Raw genomic sequence first — 20,091 nt, forward strand, 5'->3', positions numbered from 1 at the left:
CAGACAGGCCACCTGGGGCTTCAGCCCCAAATAACACGAAACAAATCCCCCTTGGAGATCATCCTAAATAGCCAAATCATTCAGTAATATAAGGGTCAATAAATACTATACAGACCTGTATGGCTTCTAGGGGTGCACTGATAGAGAATTTTTGGGCAGATACCAAAGGCTGACTTTTAACGAGGCATATTGGCCAATTCCAATATGCACCTGGGTAGCGTGAAGAGTGGCATCTCGCTGGTAAGTCCGTTGTGGGAGAAGTGGCAAGGGGTAAGGGGGGAGGGAAGGGTCATGGAAGGGCAGATTGAGGCCCCACAGTGAGGAAGGATGTGGGGCTGGGGCAGGGGCAAGCACTGCATAGCTGGGGCAGAGCAGGGACGGAGCTGCAAGAGGCTTGTCTGGGGGGGTGGGGGGCAGGGGCTGGCTCCCACCACTACGTATACCCCAGAAGGGAATGGAGCGGCATGTGCCCCTGGATCTCTGCAGGGCAAGGGCGGGCTGCCACTGTGGGCTGGGGCCGGGGCACGGCCAGGGTCTTTCCGGCAGGGGTTGAGTCAGGGCTGCGCTTGGGGTGTGCAGCAGCAGCGCTGGGAGGGGGGGCCTGCAGGCTCCCCAAAATTCACCATAGTCCCCTCCCAGCGCTGCTGTTGCTCATTCCAAGTGCAGCCTGGCCCAGCACCCCTTCCCCCCCCCCCCCGGGAGAACCTGAGCCTGGCCCTGGCCCCAGCTTGCTGTGGCAGCCTACCCTGGCCTCACACAGATCCAGGGGGCACACACCCTCCCATGCCTCCCCCAGAGGTGCGTGCAGCGGCAGGAGCAATGCTTCCCCCCACCCTCCCAGGCCTCCCCCCCAAGGACAAGCTGCTTGTGGCTCCGTCCCCCACTCCACCCCAGTTGTGCAGCCCCCTGCCTCTGTCCCACTCCCTCCCTCACCGTGGGGGCCTCAGTGGGCACCCCCTCCATACCCCTTCCCTCACAACAGACTTACCAGTCAGACCTGGCTGCTCTCCGTGCTGCCAGGTTGCACTTCTGGCTGTCTGTGTGCTGCGCTGCAGCTGTGCATACGTTGGCCAAAAAAATCCAATTGCCAATATACTCAATTTTCCTTATATCAGTGCCAATCCAATATTGCAGGGGTTTTCAACCATTTTGGGTCAGTGTACCCCCTGAGGCCTTCCCAGGTACCCCCAGGGATATGCGTACTTCCGGTTGAACACCACTGCAATATTGGACCAATGTATCGGTCTACCTCTAATGTCTTCCTGAATAACCTGTAGGTTTTTTTTCCAAAACTAGCCAGTCAAGCAATGGAAACTTCTCTATAATGTTAAACTCTGCTAAGGTCTTTCATTTAATTTGCATCAGGTGCTACAACTTTGAGCTCAGGAATGGGGGACACCATTTACCCAAAGCTCTGTTTCTCTTTCCCTGATCAAAGCATAACATAAAAAAAAATTTCCCTGAAGAGGATGGTGGTTATTATCTTGTTTTATAAACCACCATAAAGTTTGAAAAACAAGGCCATCTTAAAATGGGAACTGTGTTCTGGGTAACCTGTTAAATTGTCTCTCTTGATAAGGTGAATGTAAAATAATCTTCCATGTCACCTCATCTTCCTGTTGTTTCACATCTCCATCCTACATCTGTCTAAAATTATAGAAAGCTGGTGAGCTAGGGTGATATTTACCTTGTCCATAGATTGTCTGGGGGTGGGTGGGATTGAAGGAAACCCCCCTTTGCTGAGTCAAAGGAGAGATTAAGAATTTCCCTGTTGCCAGGAGCTAGTGGAGCTGCAAAATCTCCCCAAAGAACAAAGTGAGCTAATGGGTACTTTTCCATAAATGAGTCAATGAGAGATTCAAGATCTGTCAGAAATCTATTAATTAAAGCAGAGTCCAAGGGCAAGGGGGAATTAAACTTTGAGGGCTTTTAAAGGAGGTTTATGTCAGAAGGCCTGAAAACCAGATGTTAACCTGGTAGTTGTGACATTTAACATAATGGAGACAAGCGGCCAGCCCAGTTGAACATCTACCCCTCTTAGCATGCTTAATGTATCCTTCTCAAAAGGATTCAGACCTTGAAGGGAAAGTCTCATTCTAGGAAAGTCAAGTTTGTAGAAGGAAAACTAAATAAAATGCAGGTTTCCTAACAAAGAATTGGATTGCAACAGTTTAGGTGAAGCTAGATAGATGAGATTTGTCGATGTCTTAGCAGCGTTTTAGCTGTTGCATGGGATGGAACAGAGTTGCATTTAGTCATTTAGACACCTAAAAATAATGTAAATGTCCCTTAGGCATCTTTAAAGTGGAATAGGTTCTGGGCTGTATTTATTCTTCAGCATCACTACAACTAATCCCTAGTTCTTAACAGCGTAGTGATGGATAGTCAGGGTAGGTTTTGTGCCAAGTGTCCTGATGCTGTTAAGGTTATTTGTGAAGTTTTTACTAATCTATTTCCTCCATGAGTTAACTTGTGGTAAAAGATGTTAAATTTTAGGTATGGAAGGGGTTTTCCCAAGACTTCTTAGCAATTACAAATATGTGGTCTTCTTGCATGCCCAATAGAAGTTGAAATCTGCAGCAGCCCCCCCCCCCCGTCTGTTGCCATCAAAAGATTACATAATGGCTGTAAAAACTAATAAGTTGATTGTAGGTGGCACTGATGTATGTACAGTGAAGGGACTAGAAGGGGAAATTCCAAGCACTAGTTCCTTGGTCATATTCCTTTGATGTGACCTAACTTTTAGAAATATCTTTGATGTTCTGAAGAATTGCAGAGCATTTCTAGAGTAGTTGTACTCACCAATACCTAATGAATGCATATTTACCGTTTTTCCCTTACATGATATATGCTTGGCCTGAAAACAGTCAAGCAGGGTCTACAAGAGTTGTTTAAACGATTAGGATTATGTTTTATGAGGTCAAAGCAACCTCAGCTCCCTGTAGCCCCGGTGAGAGATGCAGATGCTCAGCACCTCTTGTCATTCACAACTTGGGAGGATCTAACTGTGCTCTTCACTTATCCCAAGTCACCTGGCCCTGAAGTTGTTGCATAATAATAGTCTGCAGAAATCATCTGCCAGTATGCTGCCTGCCATCTCCTTTTATCTAACTATTATATATTCATACCATTGCAAAATAAGGATGTTAAAGAAAAGACTTGTGTAACTCTCATGCATTTCAATAGAAAAGGATGAAAATGGTTTTCCAAGCCATCAGAAATGTACTGGGATTTTCTTGTTCTTGTGTGAATTAAATTATGCTAGCTGCAAATTGAAATGACACTCACCTCCCTTTCCTCCTTTCTGGTTTTCAGAAGGTACTGGATCTTTGCCATGGACTGGGGGTTCTGTGACAAAACCTGGAAAACCAAAAGGAAAGAAGAAGATGTCTTCTGTTCGGCAGAAGTTTGATGTAAGAATACCCTTGGAAAACCACTGTAGAGTGGAAGGTCTGGCACTCCATAAAGGAAGACCTGGATGTAGAATATTGTTTCTTTAATAGCAGGGATGACTGAAGTGCTTTTTCTTATCCCAGGCAAAAGATTTGTTTCAAAATAATAACAATTGGAGTGGAATTACCAGATGGGTCTCTCTCAGTCTGGATATTTATAATTTAATGCTATCTCTAATCTCATGTTCACCTTAAATGGCTGTTAAATGTTTGAAGCAGAAGTTAAATGGTCCTTTGTATTATTCTTATCCTCCTTGGAAGATTGACTTGTTGTGTGAGCTTGGACTGTCCCATTCTGCCCTGCAGCTGAACTCACTGAGTGAATGGAGATGATGATGATTTTTTTTAATGTTATGTGCTTATTGGGTCTTAAGTTTGATAAGTAAAAAATACTTGGAGTGCCTTGGTTGCAGCAGGGGTATCATGGGGTTGGGGTGGGAAAAGCACACAGGATCTGATTTTTCCTTACAGTAAAGCCTTTTTATATTGCTCCAACATTATAAACTGTTCTCACTTTGCATACAAAACCATGAGGCCCATAAACACAAGCTACTAGGTCTGAGGCACATAATCAATCAGTGTCACATGCTGTTCCCAGACAGCTATTTCAAAGGGTTGTAGACACAGCTGAAGCGTAGTTCTGTTGAGAACTCTTCTATTGAGACTGCAAATAATATTTCTTAGTCTTCTCAGCTGTGAACGTCACTGACAGAAATTCTTAAAAGTTGCAATTCAGATAATCTATGGTGACATCTCCTTTAAAATTCCTGCTCAGTAATGCATTGACATAGAGCAACTATGAAAATAGCAGTATGCATGTTTGATAGTGATCTTGCAATTAGGTTTACTTAAAAAACGAGTATATAATAAATTGTGTCTCAAGTATATATTTATATATGTTTCAGTAATGTATGCTAGTGTAGTACTGAATAAAGGCTTTCTCCAGGTGAATTTGGGGTAAGACTGTTCACAAATAGTGAAGCAAAACAAAAATGGTGTGCTTTAAAAATTCTAAGTTTCTCAGTTCAGCTAGCACCCAAAAGTTTAAGCAATAGAGGAGATTTCTTTTCATGATTCTTGGGAGTGCGTGGGAGGAGTTAATTTGCTAAGCAGGGAAGGAGAAAAGGAATGCTTTTGTACTCTTGTTCTTTCTTTGGACTGTGTTTTTTTTGGTCCCCACAAATAACTTCAAGAGCCTACCTTTGCTTTTAGTAGCTTTTTTCACTGTCATGAAATAAACAGGATTCTTGGTGGTTTCTTAGCTGATTCCAAACATTTTGAGTTGCAGTTAAGTAACTATCCAGATGTGTATTAACTCTGCCTTGTGTTGTTTCCAAATCTTCATATGTTCTTTGCAGCAGAAGTTAAATTTTGAAGGGTAGACCTATCTACTATGTGGGCTAGAAAATTATCTAAAATGGAAGCAAAAGCTACCAGGGGATCAACTTCTCCCTCATCATTTGTGTATCTATTTTTTTTAAAACTTGTTTAAATGAACAACATCAGTTGATTTTTGGTTCTTTTCCTATTGTAGAATGCTTTTATATGTGTCTCCATTACAATAAATAATTAAGGTGTGATATTTTGTCATCACTTCACCAGTACTGAAAAATAGCTGCTTCTGGGGTAGGACACAACAGTTCTTCAGCAACACACAGTAAGGGCTTAGGATGGGAAGAATATAATACCCAGGACTGGAATTGGGTCAAGTTACTAAGTTTTAAATGCCTACAGGATTATGAAAAATGTTGTAGGATCTTTAATAGGCAAGTGGGTTCAAGATCTTGGTTTTACATTTTAAATAGCCAGGAAATTACTGGAATAAATGAAGAAAGTCATTTGCAAACAGCTGGAGGAAAGGTTGGTCAAGCAGCCAGCATAGGTTTGTTAAGAGCAAATTGTGGTAAGCCAACTTTAACCTCTTTTTGACAATTAACTAGTTGGGTGGATGAAAGGAACATAGTGTACTTTAATATTAGTAAGGCTTTTGATAAAGTCCCACAAGCTCCTCTTGTAAGCAAACTGGAGAAATGTGGGTGAGAAAATTTTACAAGGTGGATAGTTAATTAGTTTGTTAACTACAAGCAAAGGGTAATTATAAACAGATCAAAATGGCAAGTTTCAAGTGGGGTCCCACAGGGGTCTGTCCTGGATCCAGTACTGTTTAATGTTTGTTAATGCTTTAGATGCTGGTAAAGTTTGCAGATGGCCCACAACTGAGACAGCAAACACTTGGAGGATAGAGGTAGAAGGCAGAAGGATCTTGATAGATTAGAAAGCTGGGTTAGAAACAACAGGATGAAGTTCAGTGCAGACGGGTGTAAGATGACACATCTAGGGAAGCATAATCAAAAGCACAAATACAGAATGGGAGGATGAGCGGAAATACTGCTGAGGAGGATCTAGGGGTTTTGGTGGATTATAGACTCAACATGAGTCAATATGATGCAGTTGCAAAAATAGTGCGGTTTTTGGCCTCACACCTAATGCTCCTTTTGATGAAGATGCAGCACTATTCTGCTCGGGACCAGCTTGACCTCATTTAGAGCAGTAGTTCTCCACCTTTTTTTGTATCCATTTGTAAACGTAAATGGCGAGTCCCAACCCAGTAAATAGTTTAAGTAGAAAACAGCCCCCTCGCCCTGCTGGTGCCCCTCGCTTCTGACCTTCTGTGACCAGGCCCCAGCCCCCCTCAGTGTGTGGGGCAGGAGGTGGGTGTGTGGGGCATGGGGAGTGCATGTGTTCCTCCAGATTTGTGCACCCACAGCAGACACGGGGCTGCAACCTGGCTGAACCAGCAAGAGCAGGAGCTGCCTCCATGGCCAAGCAGGAAGGGCTCGGCATAGGAGGGCAGAGCGGGGCAGCGAGACTCACAGCTGCCACCACTGCTGGGACTCCCATGCCAGCCATGCGACCAGCAGCGCAAGGAGTAACAATTTTTTTTGTGGGGTGGGGTGGTTCCTGCACCACCTTCACCTTCTCCTGCTGCCAAATGCTTGGATGCTGGGCCATGGCTCTACCCTGATGCCATGGGCTGGCTGCTGCTTCCCTCAGGCTGAGGCTTTATACCAGAGAAGGGGTGGAATGGCAGCATTGTTGCCTGTGCCCCCCTGGCATGTCATCTATGCCTCCTTCTCCCCCTGCTTCTGCCCCACAGACTTACCTGTGAGGATGTGTGGGAGCTGCTCTCCTCACTGCCTGGCTGCCACATGCATGTGTGTGCACAAATGCATGTGGTGTCCCTGCATGATCGCCCTCCTCCTGTTCCCCCAGCCCCAATCAACCCCTTGCAGGTTGGGACTCTGCCAGGCTGAAAGGGGAAACCTGTGGTTTCCCAAGCTTTTTTTCATTTTTAAAGTTCGTTGATCCATTTTTTAAAGTTTCTCCACAACCTTTCATATGTTCTTGTGACCTACTTTTGGGTCATGACCCATGGGTTGAGAAATGCTGATTTAGAGTATCATAGAATCATAGATGTAGGGTCGGCAGGGACTTTGTAGATCTTCAAGTCTGCCCCCCTGCCTGGGCAGGAGGAAAACTGGGCTCAAGTGACCCCAGTCAGGTAGGCATCAAGCTGCTTCTTAAAGACCCCCAGGGTAGGAGCCAGCACCACTTCCCTTGGAAGTTGGTTCCAGATCCTAGCCGCCCTGACTGTGAAGTAGTTCTTACGGATATCTAATCTAAACCTACTCTCCAACAACTTGTGGCTGTTATTCCTTGTTATCCCGGGGGGTGCTAGGGGAAACAAGGTCTCTCCCAAACCCTTCTGGTCCCCCCTAGTGAGTTTATAGACAGTCACCAGGTCCCCCCTCAGCCTTCTCTTGTGAAGGCTGAACAGGTTCAGGTCCTGTAGCCTCTCATTGTAGGGTCTGCCCTGCTGTCCCCGGATCATGTGGGTGGTCCTCCTTTAGACCCTCTCAATGTTGTCCACATTGAGTACTACACGCAGTTCTGGGGTCCACATTTTAAGAAAGGTGTGGAGAAGTTAGAGACGGTCCAGAGATGATTTATAGATGTTAGGGTCGGATCATCGAGTCCGACCCCCTGCATAGGCAGGAAAGAGTGCTGGGTCTAGATGACCCCAGCTAGATGCATATCCAACCTCCTCTTGAAGACCCCCAGGGTAGGGGAGAGCACCACCTCCCTTGGGAGCCCGTTACAGACCTTGGCCACTCGAACTGTGAAGAAGTTCTTCCTAATGTCCAGTCTAAATCTGCTCTCTGCTAGCTTGTGGCCATTATTTCTTGTAACCCCCGGGGGCGCCTTGGTGAATAAAACCTCACCAATTCCCTTCTGTGCCCCCGTGATGAACTTATAGGGAGCCACAAGGTCGCCTCTCAACCTCCTCTTGCGGAGCCTGAAAAGATCCAGGTTCTGTAGTCTCTCCTTGTAGGGCTTGGTCTGCAAGCCCTTAACCATACGAGTGGCTCTTCTCTGGACCCTCTCCAGGTTATCCGCATCCCTCTTGAAGTGCGGTGCCCAGAATTGCACGCAGTACTCCAACTGCGGTCTGACCAGCGCCCGATAGAGGGGAAGTATCACCTCTTTGGATCTATTCGTCATGCATCTGCTGATGCACGATAAAGTGCCATTAGCTTTTCTGATGGCTTCGTCACACTGCCGACTCATGTTCATCTTGGAGTCCACTAGGACTCCAAGATCCCTTTCCACTTCTGTGCTGCCCAGCAGGTCATTTCCTAGGCAGTAGGTGTGCTGGACATTTTTCCTCCCTAGGTGCAGCACTTTGCATTTCTCCTTGTTGAACTGCATTCTGTTGTGTTCTGCCCACTTGTCCAACCTATCCAGGTCTGCTTGCAGCTGTTCCCTGCCCTCCGGCATGTCCACTTCTCCCCATAGCTTTGTGTCATCCGCAAACTTGGACAAAGTACACTTCACTCCCTCGTCCAAGTCGCTGATGAAGACATTAAAGAGTATCTGTCCAAGGACCGAGCCCTGCGGGACCCCACTGCCCACACCCTTCCAGGTCAAAACCGACCCATCCACCATGATGAGCGACAAAAATGATAAAAGGCTTGGAAGACTAACTGTATGAGGAAAGGTTGAGAGAGCTAGATATGTTTAGCTTGATAGTAGTCTTCAAATAGTTGGTGGCTGCCATAAATAGCAGCAAAGTTGATTTAGATTGGATCTCCAGAAAAAAAATTCCTTACTGTTAGAACCAATAAGGCAGTGAAATAGACTGCTCAGGGGAGTTGTGGAATTTTATTCACTGGAGATTTTCAAAAAGAGCTTGATAAGCATTGGACAGGGATGATTTTGGAGTAGCATTTTGGCAGGAGGTTGGGCCAGGTGACCCTTGAGCTACCTTTCTATTTTGTGCTCTCACCTAAAATCTCTAATTTTTAAATTTAAAGCTAAGCTTCAAATTTATTTTATTTTTTACCTGACAGCACCGGTTTCAACCTCAGAACCCATTGTCTGGGGCACAGCAATTTGTAGCAAAGGACCCTCAAGAGGATGATGATCTGAAGCTATGTTCCCACACCATGATGCTTCCTACTCGGGGCCAGCTGGAAGGGAGGATGATAGTAACTGCATACGAACATGGGCTGGACAACGTTACCGAAGAGGCAGTGACAGCTGTTATTTATGCTGTGGAGGTTAGAAAAGACAAAGCAACAAGGTGTTTGATTATATCCCTGGTGTAGGGATGGGGTACACAGAGCATGAGAGAGAATCTGCTTCTCTACTATCACAAAAGATCTCAGGTAATGTTTTTCAAGGGGGCTTCAGATTGGCATCAGAAGTTATTTTTGCAGGTCTTCATGTCAGAGCCTTGGGTGCACAGAAAGAATCTTGGGTTCATGTACACAAATGAGACTTGCAAAATGTTAGATGTGAGAAATTGTAGGGCCAGTTTTAACAGCTGTTTTGAAACTTTTGGGACTGTAGCCTTTGAAAAAAGAACTAAAAATTATTTTCCTCCTATATATATATATATATATATATATATATATATATATATATATATATATATATATATTTTTTTTTTTTTTTTTTTTTTTTTTTGGTTTAAATTCACATTCCATTGCAAGCAGTGGCTCTGCAGAGAGGCCAGAGAACATTTTTTAGGTTTTGTGAAAATTGTCTGGTGTTGAGAGAACTAGGCAAGGTGGGTAAATCCGATCACACTTGAGCCTGACAAGTATTGATTACCTGCCATTTCTGTCATCTTTAATGTGATTGTGACAATTAGCATGTCTCAGGATTGGGCCCAAGTGAGACACCCTGGGACTTTCCTTGACTCAGAACTCAAAAGGTCATTCTGATCTCTTCAAACAGCAGCGAGGCCAGATGGGGGTCAACTCACTACTTGTCCTCCTAGAGGTAACTTCTCTCCAGCAGTGTCAGGCTAGAAGCAAGGTCTGAAATGCAAAATATCAATGTGTGGCTTTCGACAGAGCTGTTTGGGAAGTGTTTTGGTGCCAGTGCAATATTTAATGCTGATTTCAATACCCTTTTTGTCTTTTACATGAGAATACTAATGGGAATTTCCTGTCATTTCTGACATTTTAAAAGACCTTCTAAAGTTGGCATAAGTAGGTCTTTAAAATATGCTATAATTCATAGGCAACAAATGCTTACAATGCTGGTATTTTATTTTGGGTACAAATGAGGTTATGAAATGGACACTCCTCCCTCATCCAAATGTTGGTATGCAGCTGTTTTATAACAGCTTGATTTTCAGATATGGAAGAAATCTATAAAATTATTAGCAGATTTTTGTCCAAATATGCATGACACGTTCATTTCACTTACTCGTCACTGACTTTGTTTTTTAAAATAACACTACAGTATTATTCCTTTAATAATAGAAGCTACCATAGAACAGCATACATCAATTAATATTTATAGATTTAAAATGAACACTGCATGTGTAACCACAGACATTTTTTGCATTACAGAACCACCTTAAGGATATTCTGATATCTGTGATATCCAGGAGGAAAGCCTATCGTCTGAGAGATGGTCATTTCAAATATGCCTTTGGAAGCAATGTTAACCCTCAGCCATACCTGAAGAACAGTGTTGTTGCTTACAATAATTTAATTGAATGGTAAGTAAGTTTTCATTGAACTCTGGTTTCAAACATGGCTAGTGGATCTTGAAGACTGAGCCTCCTCAGTCTTTCATGGGATGATAGGACAGTGTTGAATTTGAAGCCAGTGCTTATATCCCAGGGCTTCCAACTTCCCGTGGCTGCTAGAAGAGGTCCTTTCTTACTAGCGATGATGTAAAACCTTAAGAGAGAAGAATATGTTTTGTCTCAGCAAACTCCTGACTGGTGAAGGCTAGAGGTTGTTAGGCAGCAGGTCTTATCTTCCCTGTGTTGCTAGCCAGTGCCCTGGTGATTCCAAAGTAGATGCTGGTTAATTTGCTAGTGTGTGTAATTGTCTGTCTCTTTACAGTTCTCCCACTTGCGTGGCACCTTCTGCTGGTCAGAACCTAGCTCCCCAACCTCCTCCTGATGATGCTGAGCAGCAGGCAGCTCTTCTCTTAGCATGTTCAGGAGACACTTTACCAATGAGTCTCCCTCCAGTGAATATGTACGAACTTTTTGAGGCACTACAGGTAATGGTTCACACTCCTCTGCAGCGTGGGTTTAGGAAATGCTTTCTTGAGCAGAAACAGTTGATTGTGTCTGATTTGCCTTATGTTCCTCTCCCTCTATTGAGCACTAGTGAGAACATATCTGTGTCCAGTTTTGGGCCCTGCACTACAGAAAGAATGTGGACAAATGGGAAAGAGTCCAGCAGAGGGCAATGAAAATGGTTAGAGGGCTGGGGCACATGACTTGTGAGGAGAAGCTGAGAAAACTGGGATTATTTAGTCTAGAGAAGAGAAGACTGAGAGGTGATTTAATAGCAGCCTTCAAGTACTTTACTTTAAGGAGGGGTTTGAAAGAGAATGGTGCTAGATTGTTCTTAGTGGTGACAGATGACAGAACAAGGAGCAGTGGTCTCAAGCTGCAGCAAGGGAAGCTTAGATCAGATATTTGGAAAAACTTTCTCACTAGGAGGATAGTAAAACACTGGAACAGGTTACTCAGAGAGGTGGTGGAATCTCGATCCTTGGAGGTTTTTAAGACCTGGCTAGACAGCCTTGGCTGGAATGATCTAGTTGGGGATGGTCCTGCTTTGAGCAGGAGGTTGGACTAGATCAGTGTTTTTCACCCTGTGGGTCACAACCCAAAAGTGTATTGCAAGAATATATGACAGGCTCATGAATCCATTTTTTAAAAGTTTGTTCTCCTTTAAAGGAGAAAAATGTGGGAAACTATGGCTTTTCCCTTGCAGACTGGCAGAGTTCCAGCCTACAAGGGACTGCTTGGGCCCTGCACGCACGCGCACACCCTGGGGGGCTGGAGACGGGGTAGTGGGTTGGGAGTGAGGGACACTGGGTCAGGACTGGCCATTGACGTTTACAGATGGGTCCTGGAACAAAAAAGGCTGAGAGCCACTGGACTAGGTGACCTCTTGAGGTCCATTCCAATTCTAATTTCCTATGATTTTACCTAGAGACTCCACAGATTCTCTTGCTTTTCTGTCTCCCAATTCATTGGACCATTTTCCTTGATTTTCCTTTTTTAATCCACAATTATACATGGAACTGTGCAGAGCTTCAGGCTGGGACTCAGGCATGGCCCCACCAACTGAATAAATATTGACACCCTAATGCCAGCACAGTAGCCATTAGGTAATGGTTTCTCTACATGGGAGTTTCAACTCCCACCCCTGCCCTTTCTTTATGGCTTCCACTGAGTCAGTCATAGGAATCATGCAGGAGCTGCATCAGATTGTGAGATTCTGGCATGTACCCAGCCAAACAGTGTGCTCAATAAATCCTTTTTTTTTTTTTTTTTTGCACATTCTGTTCAGACACTTGATGTCTGCTCAGATGCTTCCCCTCACGGTTTTTAGATTATATCTTGGCAAAGCATTCTCACCAGGACAGCTCCCGACTCCTCGAATTTGCTTTTACCCCTGGGTCTGATACATCCCAGGTTTATGGACCTGAAGGTCCTGTGGCAAAGCCTGTTTGTTCCTCCTGGCTGATGCCAGTGGTTTAAATGGGGCCAGGTGGTATGTGTGGCAACACTGGCAGATTAGATTTAATATTATGTATTTCTGTGTTTCTGCACTGCTGGATGCACAGAATCAGCCCACAGATAAACACTGTTAAGTTCTTATTTTAGAAATAGGGGAAATAACTATGAGAGCACCTAGTTAACGAGGCTTTCCAAATGCAACCTACAGGTGCACAGGGAAGCTGTTCCCGCACATACCGTCTATGCTCTGAACATTGAGAGAATCATCATGAAACTTTGGCACCCAAATCATGAGGAGCTGCAGCAAGACCAAATCCATCGCCAGCGCCTGGCAGCAAAGGAAGGGCTTCTGATATGCTAGAACAGCGGAGGCCCTTTCCATTGTGCTCAGATCCACCTGCTGTTTCTTGGACTCGGCCGTAGGACGCTTCCATTGAATCGTATGTCAGCATTTCAAGAGAGAGATGTCTAAATACATGTAACGTTTTTCCTATGGAAATACAAATGAAACATAAGTACATCTTGTTTACTACCACAAAGCCACGGTGTAATCTAATACTGTGCCACTGACGGCTTGGGACTGCATGTATCTTACTGCATTTGAAAAGGATTGGAAGATTGGTTCAGAAAAAAGTACTTAAATTTAAGAAGATGGATTCATGTTTTCTTTAATGAGCCCGAGGGTTCTGTGTTGGCAGATAGCCACTGGCACTAGACAGTCTGACAGACTTTATGGGTTATTTCTCATTTTCCTAAATAAATAAACCACTGCATTCAGGATGTCTGTGAACAAACAAATGTGTCCAGGGCCTAGTGCTTCTCCTTTTGTGTAATTAAGAATCCTTCTGCAAAGGGGAGGAGTCCCCTCCTTTTCCTGACAGAACCAGTGTGCAAGAGCAGAGAAGGAGGGAAGAAATGCATTGTCATAAAGAAGAACCTAGTTCCCATCACTTTCCTTCCTGTGTCTTTTCTGTAGTGTGCATCCCCAAGAGTTTGGAGGAACCCAGAATGTTGTTGTACTGGTCAGGGGGCTTTATCCAAAGCCCATTACCAAGGCCACAACTGTGCTTGTGCTGCTATAGGGGTAATTTTTCCTAGCAAAAGCTGTCTTCATGCTTGTGCGCCCCACAATGCCTATGGGGAAGAAGTGGCTTAATCTCCCCCCTAGTTTGTAGCTTATTAAGGTATGGTCCAAGCACTGCCTTCTGAGAAGTTAGGACTTGATTCGGCTCCTGTTGAAATCAATGGGAGTCTTCCTTTGTCTGTGAAAACTGGGCACTGGGCCTATGGGGAGTTGAGACCCACAATGTGAAATCAAATACTTCTGTATTTTCACGTTCTGTGTCTGTTTGTATGATGGGGACTTTTAAGTGCTGGTTTGAATTATGAGATGAGGCAAATGTGAAAGGTCCTGGTGTAGCTAATCCCCTGGGCTGCTCTGTATTACCAAATGGAAAGGAACATCCAGGGCAGCCACTGAAGTTTTTCAGAAGGCCCTGAGATGTGCAAGAAAATCGTTTTTGCAATTGGTGTTCCCCTTTCCAGATACCCACTCTGGTTTATCCCTGTAATGGTGATTCCCAATTAAACCATTTAGGGACTATCCACTCCTAGGAGTAGGAATATTCAGCCAATCTAGCAAGTACAGTGGTAATCATTACCAAGGGTTTGATGACACCTATCAAAGACAGTCAAATGGAGCTGCTCTAGTTTTCAGGAAGTTCTCTATTTGTCCATATTGCTGTTCTATCAATACTGCAGCCCTAACGAACAATAGCTCTGGTCCTGCTCTCTGTTTTACCAGCATAAACAAAGAGCAACTCCATTCAAGTCAACAGCACTACTTGTCACAAGAGGAGACCAGCTCATAGTAGAAATACTGTATTCCTGATGTGGCTGTGTTCTCAGAATAACCCAATTCCAGTAAATTTAATCAGTGAGGATATACAGAGTTCACAATGTAAATAAGCAGATGCATTACATATCTAGTAGGTAAGCATGCAAATCTCTTCTGAAGAATTATTTAGAAAGTAATAATGTGTAGTGCCATGACAAGCCAGTTTGAGAGAAAAGAGAGAACTAAGCAAGAGAGGAATGATCTTTCAAAACCCACAAAGGGAGGATGCAAATTCTTGGAGTTGGTGACAATGCTAGCACAATCTCATCGTTTCTGGTACAGTTTTATGCATTTAGGAAACTGTCATGCCAGCTTTCCATTTGGGAGTGCTCGGAAGGGAGAGGTTCCTCCAAACCTGCTTTTTGTCTTCTGTTCAAAACATACTTGTATTGGGGCAACTGTAATTTTTTTTGAAGGGTCCTCAATGCACACAGAGCCAGTCTTCCTTTACTTTATTAATAGTGAGAGAGGGGATTAACTCTTCCAGACCTAGTCTCAGCAAGCTTACCTGGTCTTTTCACAGCTCCCTTCAGGAAAACAGCTTTTTACGGTTCAGTAGGATTAGCACAGTAGTAAGGTGGCCACCCAGTTGACATTTACAGCCCTCTGAAGCCTGGTAATCATAGTAATAAACATGGGAGCTCAAGTCTGTACCAATAGTTCTAGGTATAAGAGTGAATTATGAAGATGGTAGATGAAGAGGCATCAGAAGGAAACAGCAAAGTCAGTGGTGAAGTAGAGCAGAGCAATGTTAAAGATGAGGTGAAGCAAGGAGAGGAGACAGATTCTTTATGTCCCCTTCTCCTAACAACCATTTTCCCTTTATTCAAAGGGTACACAGCTGTCTTGAACAAGCTCTTCAAGCCACTCACCTTCCAGATTTTGAAATCCAGTAGTTTTAGATGATGGCTTTGCAACAGCAAAAAACGGGAAGAATTGGAATATTCACTAGAAAGACCAGCAAGTTATGCAAAGTACTGGCTTTGGGATAGTCAAGGGGATTTCCCAGCTACTTGTGATGCTTCTGGCATGAAGTGAAATCACTTGATGCATTTGTTTGCCATCATTTCTAAAAAGCTGTCCAGGGGACTTTAAAGCATAATTAAGCAGGCTCTAAGTGTTATAAATTGAATTAAAAAAAAAATAAAGTGGTTAGTGTTGAAACGAAATCTGCCTTTTTCTGCATGTTTGTATTAATACAAAATGTATTTTTCTATTAAAATACCATAGCCATGTGATCTCAATCTATTCCAAGCAATTTCAAGTCATCTATTCCACATAGGAAAAATAAGGGTTAGTTAGTGCATATGCTACATGTGTCTGGGATGAAGAAATCCCTTTGCTTTTCCCATGTTACAGATGAGGAAATAGTTTTGATACTTGTACTTGATCCACTCTGAAGATGTTTTATGATGAGCAGCACTGTGCTGGGCTGAGGCGGTGGTATTGTCCCATTATTCTCAAGCCTGGATCTCCATCTCATTCTGGCCCCATTCTTATTTGGATCATTTGTGATGGACCAGCCATATAAAACATGTTGTTGGCAGTGCTATAGTGGAGGGAGGTAGAAATTACTGTTGACAGTAGTTAATTTGGAGGAACTTAGCTGTCAGAATTGAGATTCCCTGGAGGTTAGCACAACTTCCTGGGTGAGTACTCCAACCGCTAGGCTTTTCTAAGGGCCTTGTTGCACATTAATTTGTGGCAGTTCCTGGAGCTCTTAACCCCTGGATTTATCCACACATTAACACCTGAAACTAGTTTTAAGCACACTTTGAAGCACGAAAGAAAACTTCCCATGAAGAGGAAAGGTAGCAGAAGGGCTGGCAAGCCCCCTTGGCTCAATAGGGACATTGTGGTCCTCTTGCGGAAAAAAAGAGGCATACACACAGTGGAAGCTAGGGACAGTCCTACTGTACAACAGTGGTCCACACTTGTAGGGAAATGATTAGGAAAACTAAGGTGGCAACTGAGTTTAAGTTAGCCAAGGGAGTCAAGGACCATGAGAAGTTCTCCTTTAGGTATTTAGGCAGTAGAAGGAAAAACAGATGGGAGTGTGGGGCCCCTGCTTAACACCTCAGGACAGCTAGTAACACACACTCAGGAAAAAATTGAATTGAATGCCCACTTTGCTTTGGTATTTCACCGGACCCAGGGGAAAGACAAGTGAGATGAGGATCACAAGGGGCATGGTGGGAATGATAGCCTTCCCACTGGATGCTGAGCTGGTACAATACCAACTAGAAAAGCTAGACGTTTATAAGTCAGCAGGACCGGATGGACTTCACCCGAGAGTGCTGATGCAGCTGGCAGAGGTCATTGCAGAACCCCTGGCAAAGCTCTTCCAGAAATCATGGCACATAGGGGAAATCACTCAGGATTGGAAAAAGGCCAACATTGTGCCCATCTTCAAGAAGGGGAAGAGGGAGGATCTGGTCAACTATAGGTCAATCAGCCTAACCTCCATCCTAGGGAAAATCCTGGAAAAACTCATTAGAGAATCTATGTGCAATACGCTTGTTGAGAGTAAGATTCTGACCCACAGCCAGCGTGGCTTCATCGCGGGTAGGTCTGGCCTTACCAATCTCATCTCCTTCTACAAACAGGTCTCTCGCTACCTGGACATGGGAGAGAAGGTTGACATTATATATCTAGACTTCCAAAAGGCTTTTGATTTAGTATCCCACAATATCCTTGTGAAAGAACTGGAAGATTGTGGGCTTAACACAGGGGCGGGTAATTATTTTGGGCAGAGGGCCACTTGATGAGTTTTGGCGAGCTGTCGAGGGCCACATGGGTAGCCCCGCTCCTTCAGTTGCCCCACCCCCCCAACCCCTGACCTTTGCCACCGGAAGTCCTCTCCCTTTGCCCCTGGAAGTACTTCTTTTGGAGCGATGGTCTTGGAACCTGGCCCTTGCCACAGGCAAGGACTCAGCTCACCCCATCAGGCCCCAGGCCTCAAAAGCTGACTAATCCCCCCCCCATCACTGGTGCCAGCATGACCTGGTCCTGACCCATCCCAGCCTGGCCCCCCCCGGCCCCTGTGGCACAGCAGAAGCCAGCCCAAGCCCGTGTCCCCTCACCAGCACAGCACCCTCCAGTGCTGTAGGACCGCTCTCATCCTGAGCCGCAGGGGTCTCAACCACAGCTTTCCCTCCCTGGTGCGGCCTGGCTGGCCCATCTCGCCCCCTATCAAGCAGTGGCTTCCCCATGTGCTGCTGCACTTTCCCCCTACCTGCGCCAGCTGGTCCCAAAAGGCAGGAGGCTCCACTGCTGCTTTTGCTGGCCAGTGCCAACCCAGCTGCGCCCTGTCCCCAGAAGCACGTGGGAAGCCGGCTTCAGCCGCATGCTGCTCTGGATGGAACAGACTCAGCCGGGTCTGCACCAGCCAGGAAAAGTGCATGCAGCTGAAGCCAGATTCCCACATACTGCTGGGGACAGGAGGCCAGCCAGGTCTGCACCAGCCAGCAGAAGCAGCGGCGGAGCCATGTGCCGCTTGGGACTGACCAGTGCAGGCAGGGGGAAAGTGCAGCTGAGCCCCTGCCGCTCCAGCCAGGCTCATCCCACCCCGAGTGGCACACGGCTCCGCCACCGCTTCTGCTGGCCGGTGCAGTGTGTGGGAAGCCAGCTTCAGCCGCATGCTGCTCCGGATGGGATGGGCCTGGCTGGATCAGCACCAGCCAGCAGAAGCAGCGGTGGAGCCGTGTGCTCCTTGGGACTGACTAGCACAGGCAGGGGGAAAGTGCAGCTGAGCCCCTGCCACTCTGGTTGGGCTCGTCCCGTCCCATCCCGCCCCGTGCAGCACATGGCTCCACCGCCACCTCTCCTTCCTGGTGCTGACTGATCTGGAGCTGCGGCCCAGCTGCTGCTTCCCCTCCCCAGTGTGGGCCCAGCCCGACCCTGCACAGCCCCAGTGGCACAGCACGGCATGGCACGGCATAGGGAAAGCCTGCCCAGCAGCTGCTTTCCTGGGCTTACCTGCAGGGCAGGACCCTTTCCAGTCCCGTGCAGCAAAGCAGAACCTGGCCCAGACACTGTTTCCCCTCACCGGCGCCACAGGTTCTGGCCTGGCGCCCCCGCCCCTCTCAAGCTGCAAATGTGGCCTGAGCCAGGGGTGGGGCAAGGCCAGCTGGGTCAGGCTGAGGTCGGGGTTGGTTGCCTCGCAATCAGAACCCAAGGAAACAGCCTGAGGTGCTGCAGCCAGCGGTTGGTGCTGCTGGCTGCCACTGGCGCTTTTAGAGAGGCAGCCGCCATTACCTGGGTTTTGAAGGGGCTTCGCAGGCCGGAGGGAAGTGCTTGGTGAGCTGAATCTGGCCTGCAGGCTATATTTTGCCCACCCCTGGCTTAACTGCTCAACAGTTCAGTGGGTAGAAAGCTGGCTGCAGGGTAGGACCCAGAGAGTCCTCATGAATGGATCTGTGTCGTTCTGGTGAGAAGTGGCCAGTGGTGTCCCTCGGGTCCATGCTTGGACCAGTGCTTTTCAACATCTTTAGCAATGATTTGGATGTGGGGGTGAAAAGCTCGCTGGCCAAGTTTGCAGACAACACCAAGTTATGGGGCAGTGTGGCCAGAAGATAGGTTGAAAATAAAGGTGGACCTAGACAGGCTGGAGAGTTGGGCAGACTGGACCCCGATGAAGTTCGACACTCAGAAGCGCAAGGTGCTTCATCTGGGGGCAAACAATCCCTAACATACCTACAGGCCCAGTGGTGACAATTTGACTTGCACCACAGCTGAAAGAGACCTAGGGGTAGCGATCAACCATTTCATGAACATGAGCCAGCAGTGCGATGCTGTGGCCAGCAGGGCAAACAACATGCTGGCATGCATCAACCGTTTGTTGCATCTTGTGTAAAACTAAGGAAGTGATACTCCCACTGTATTCCACACTGGTGAGACCACAGCCGGAGTACCATGTCCAGTTCTGGGCATGGCACTTCAACAAGGACATGGGAAAACTTGAGAGGGTCCAGAAAAGAGCCACCCATATGATCAGGGACTTGCAAGACAAGCCATACGAGGAGATGCTGAGGGGACTTCATAGTGGCTTACCTCAGAGGAGTACATCAAGAACTCGGTGAACAGCTGTTCATCGGGGCACCCCTGGGGAAGACCAGGAGCAATGGATACAAATTCCTGGAAGGCCATTCAGGCTCAATTCCAGGAAAAACTCCTTCAGAGTCAGGTGTCCAGACTGGAATAAACTCCCTCCAGTGGTGGTGCAGTCACCTACCCCGGAAATCTTCAAAAGAAGACAGGACAGTCACCTTGCTGGGGTCACTTGACCCCAGTTGTCTTTTCCTGCGTAGTGCAGGGGGACTGGAACTGATGAGGTACAAGGTCCCTTCCGGCCCCTAACAATCTATGAATGTTTATCTCTGATCTGTGTTACCCAGCTTGTGTGCCATTAAAGCGTGGCTGCTCCCCACAGATGAGCTGCCCAAGTTAGTCCTCCAGCCAGGGCCGTCCCTGTGGGGGGCAAATTGGCTTGACCACCCTGAGCCCCACATTTTGGGAGGCCCCGTGGAGCCAGGCGGAGCGGCTGCAGCTACTTTGCGCTGCTGCCGGCTTCACATCCAGCTGCTTGCCACCCCTCTGCCGCCGAATCCGCTGCTGGCTTCCTCACATCCAGGGGCTGGGCTCTGCACAGGCTGATTTGCGCTGGGCCCCAC

At 46.4% G+C, this 20,091-nt stretch overlaps 1 protein-coding gene across 1 annotated transcript in view; it reads left to right on the forward strand.

Moving 5' to 3' along the window:
• Positions 1-15,588, forward strand: part of TADA1 (transcriptional adaptor 1) — a 36,104-nt gene extending 20,516 nt beyond the window's left edge. Inside the window, exons 4-8 of the mRNA XM_059728278.1 lie at positions 3,316-3,413; positions 8,864-9,073; positions 10,379-10,530; positions 10,883-11,039; positions 12,725-15,588. Coding sequence (XP_059584261.1) covers positions 3,316-3,413; positions 8,864-9,073; positions 10,379-10,530; positions 10,883-11,039; positions 12,725-12,883 — 776 coding nt within the window. The 3' untranslated portion in view covers positions 12,884-15,588. The remainder of the gene's footprint in view (positions 1-3,315; positions 3,414-8,863; positions 9,074-10,378; positions 10,531-10,882; positions 11,040-12,724) is intronic.
• Positions 15,589-20,091: the final 4,503 nt, after the last annotated feature.

Source organism: Alligator mississippiensis, chromosome 5 (genome assembly GCF_030867095.1).
Source record: "Alligator mississippiensis isolate rAllMis1 chromosome 5, rAllMis1, whole genome shotgun sequence".
In the NCBI taxonomy this organism is placed as follows: domain Eukaryota; kingdom Metazoa; phylum Chordata; order Crocodylia; family Alligatoridae; genus Alligator; species Alligator mississippiensis.